The sequence below is a fragment of the Martes martes genome (assembly GCF_963455335.1).
Source record: "Martes martes genome assembly, chromosome: 10".
Lineage (NCBI taxonomy): Eukaryota > Metazoa > Chordata > Mammalia > Carnivora > Mustelidae > Martes > Martes martes.
Genome location: NC_137898.1, coordinates 4,106,880 through 4,107,750, shown reverse-complemented (window position 1 = coordinate 4,107,750; position 871 = coordinate 4,106,880). Strand labels below are relative to the sequence as shown.

Genomic DNA, 871 nt, shown 5'->3' with positions numbered 1-871 from the left:
GGCCTCGCACCCGCCGGGGAGGCCCGGGGTTGGGCCGAGGCCGCCCCGGCCCGCCCCCCGCGGGAGCAGGCTGCACCCCTCGCGCGGCCCGGGCCTGGGATCCCCCACCCCCGACCTGCCCGGTGCTCCCCCCGCCCCCGGCCGTGCTCCCCGCGGCCCCTCCGCAGCCCAGCGCCGGGCCCCGCGCCGGACCGCGCGGCCTCGGCATGGCCTCCTGGCTCGGGGGAAGCCTGGGCTCCGACCCGCTGATGGTCCTGCTGGTCCTCATCCTGCTGGCGCGCTTCCTTCTCTGGTCCTGCCTCGGCACCTACATCGACTATAAGCTGGCCCGGCGGCAGCCGCGCAAACCCAAGGAGGACTAGGCGCCCCGGCAGGACGCGGGCTCTGAGTGCCACGCGTGTGCCGGTCTTCCCCTCGGGGAGCGCCCTGTCCTGAGGCGGAGGGTGTGTGTGTGGGGGGGGGGGCGGCGGGGTGCAGGGCAGGCAAACCACTCCTGCATCCCACCCACAAGGCAGAGACGGAGGGTGTCCCACCCAGACTGACCTGGGCTGTCCTGGTCACTGCCCACGTCCCCTGCCGGGACAGCGGGGCCACCGCGGCCGGTCTGTCCACCAGGTTCTGGGGTCTGCCATTGGAGTGAGTGATCGTGAGGGTGAGTCTTGCTTTAAAACTTGCTCTGCCTCCAATTCTTTATACGTATGTTTGACAGACGAGGTGGGATGAGCCAGAGGGTTGGGAGGGGGGTGGGAGGGGAGGACAGAGGTGGCCTCATCACAAGCCAGCTCCGCTGCCGGAAGGTGCCCTGCGTCTCAGCTCCCTTTTACACCCCCCAGCCCCGCCCCCCACCCCGGGTGGGATAATAGAAGTTCAG

The 871-nt window shown here is 71.0% G+C and overlaps 1 protein-coding gene across 1 annotated transcript; it reads left to right on the top strand.

Moving 5' to 3' along the window:
* Window positions 1-206: 206 nt before the first annotated feature.
* Window positions 207-362, top strand: SMIM38 (small integral membrane protein 38; the record flags this gene model as incomplete). The annotated part of the gene is made up of 1 exon (XM_080817737.1): window positions 207-362. The coding sequence occupies one exon, from the start codon at window positions 207-209 to the stop codon at window positions 360-362; it is 156 nt and encodes a 51-aa protein (XP_080673863.1).
* Window positions 363-871: the final 509 nt, after the last annotated feature.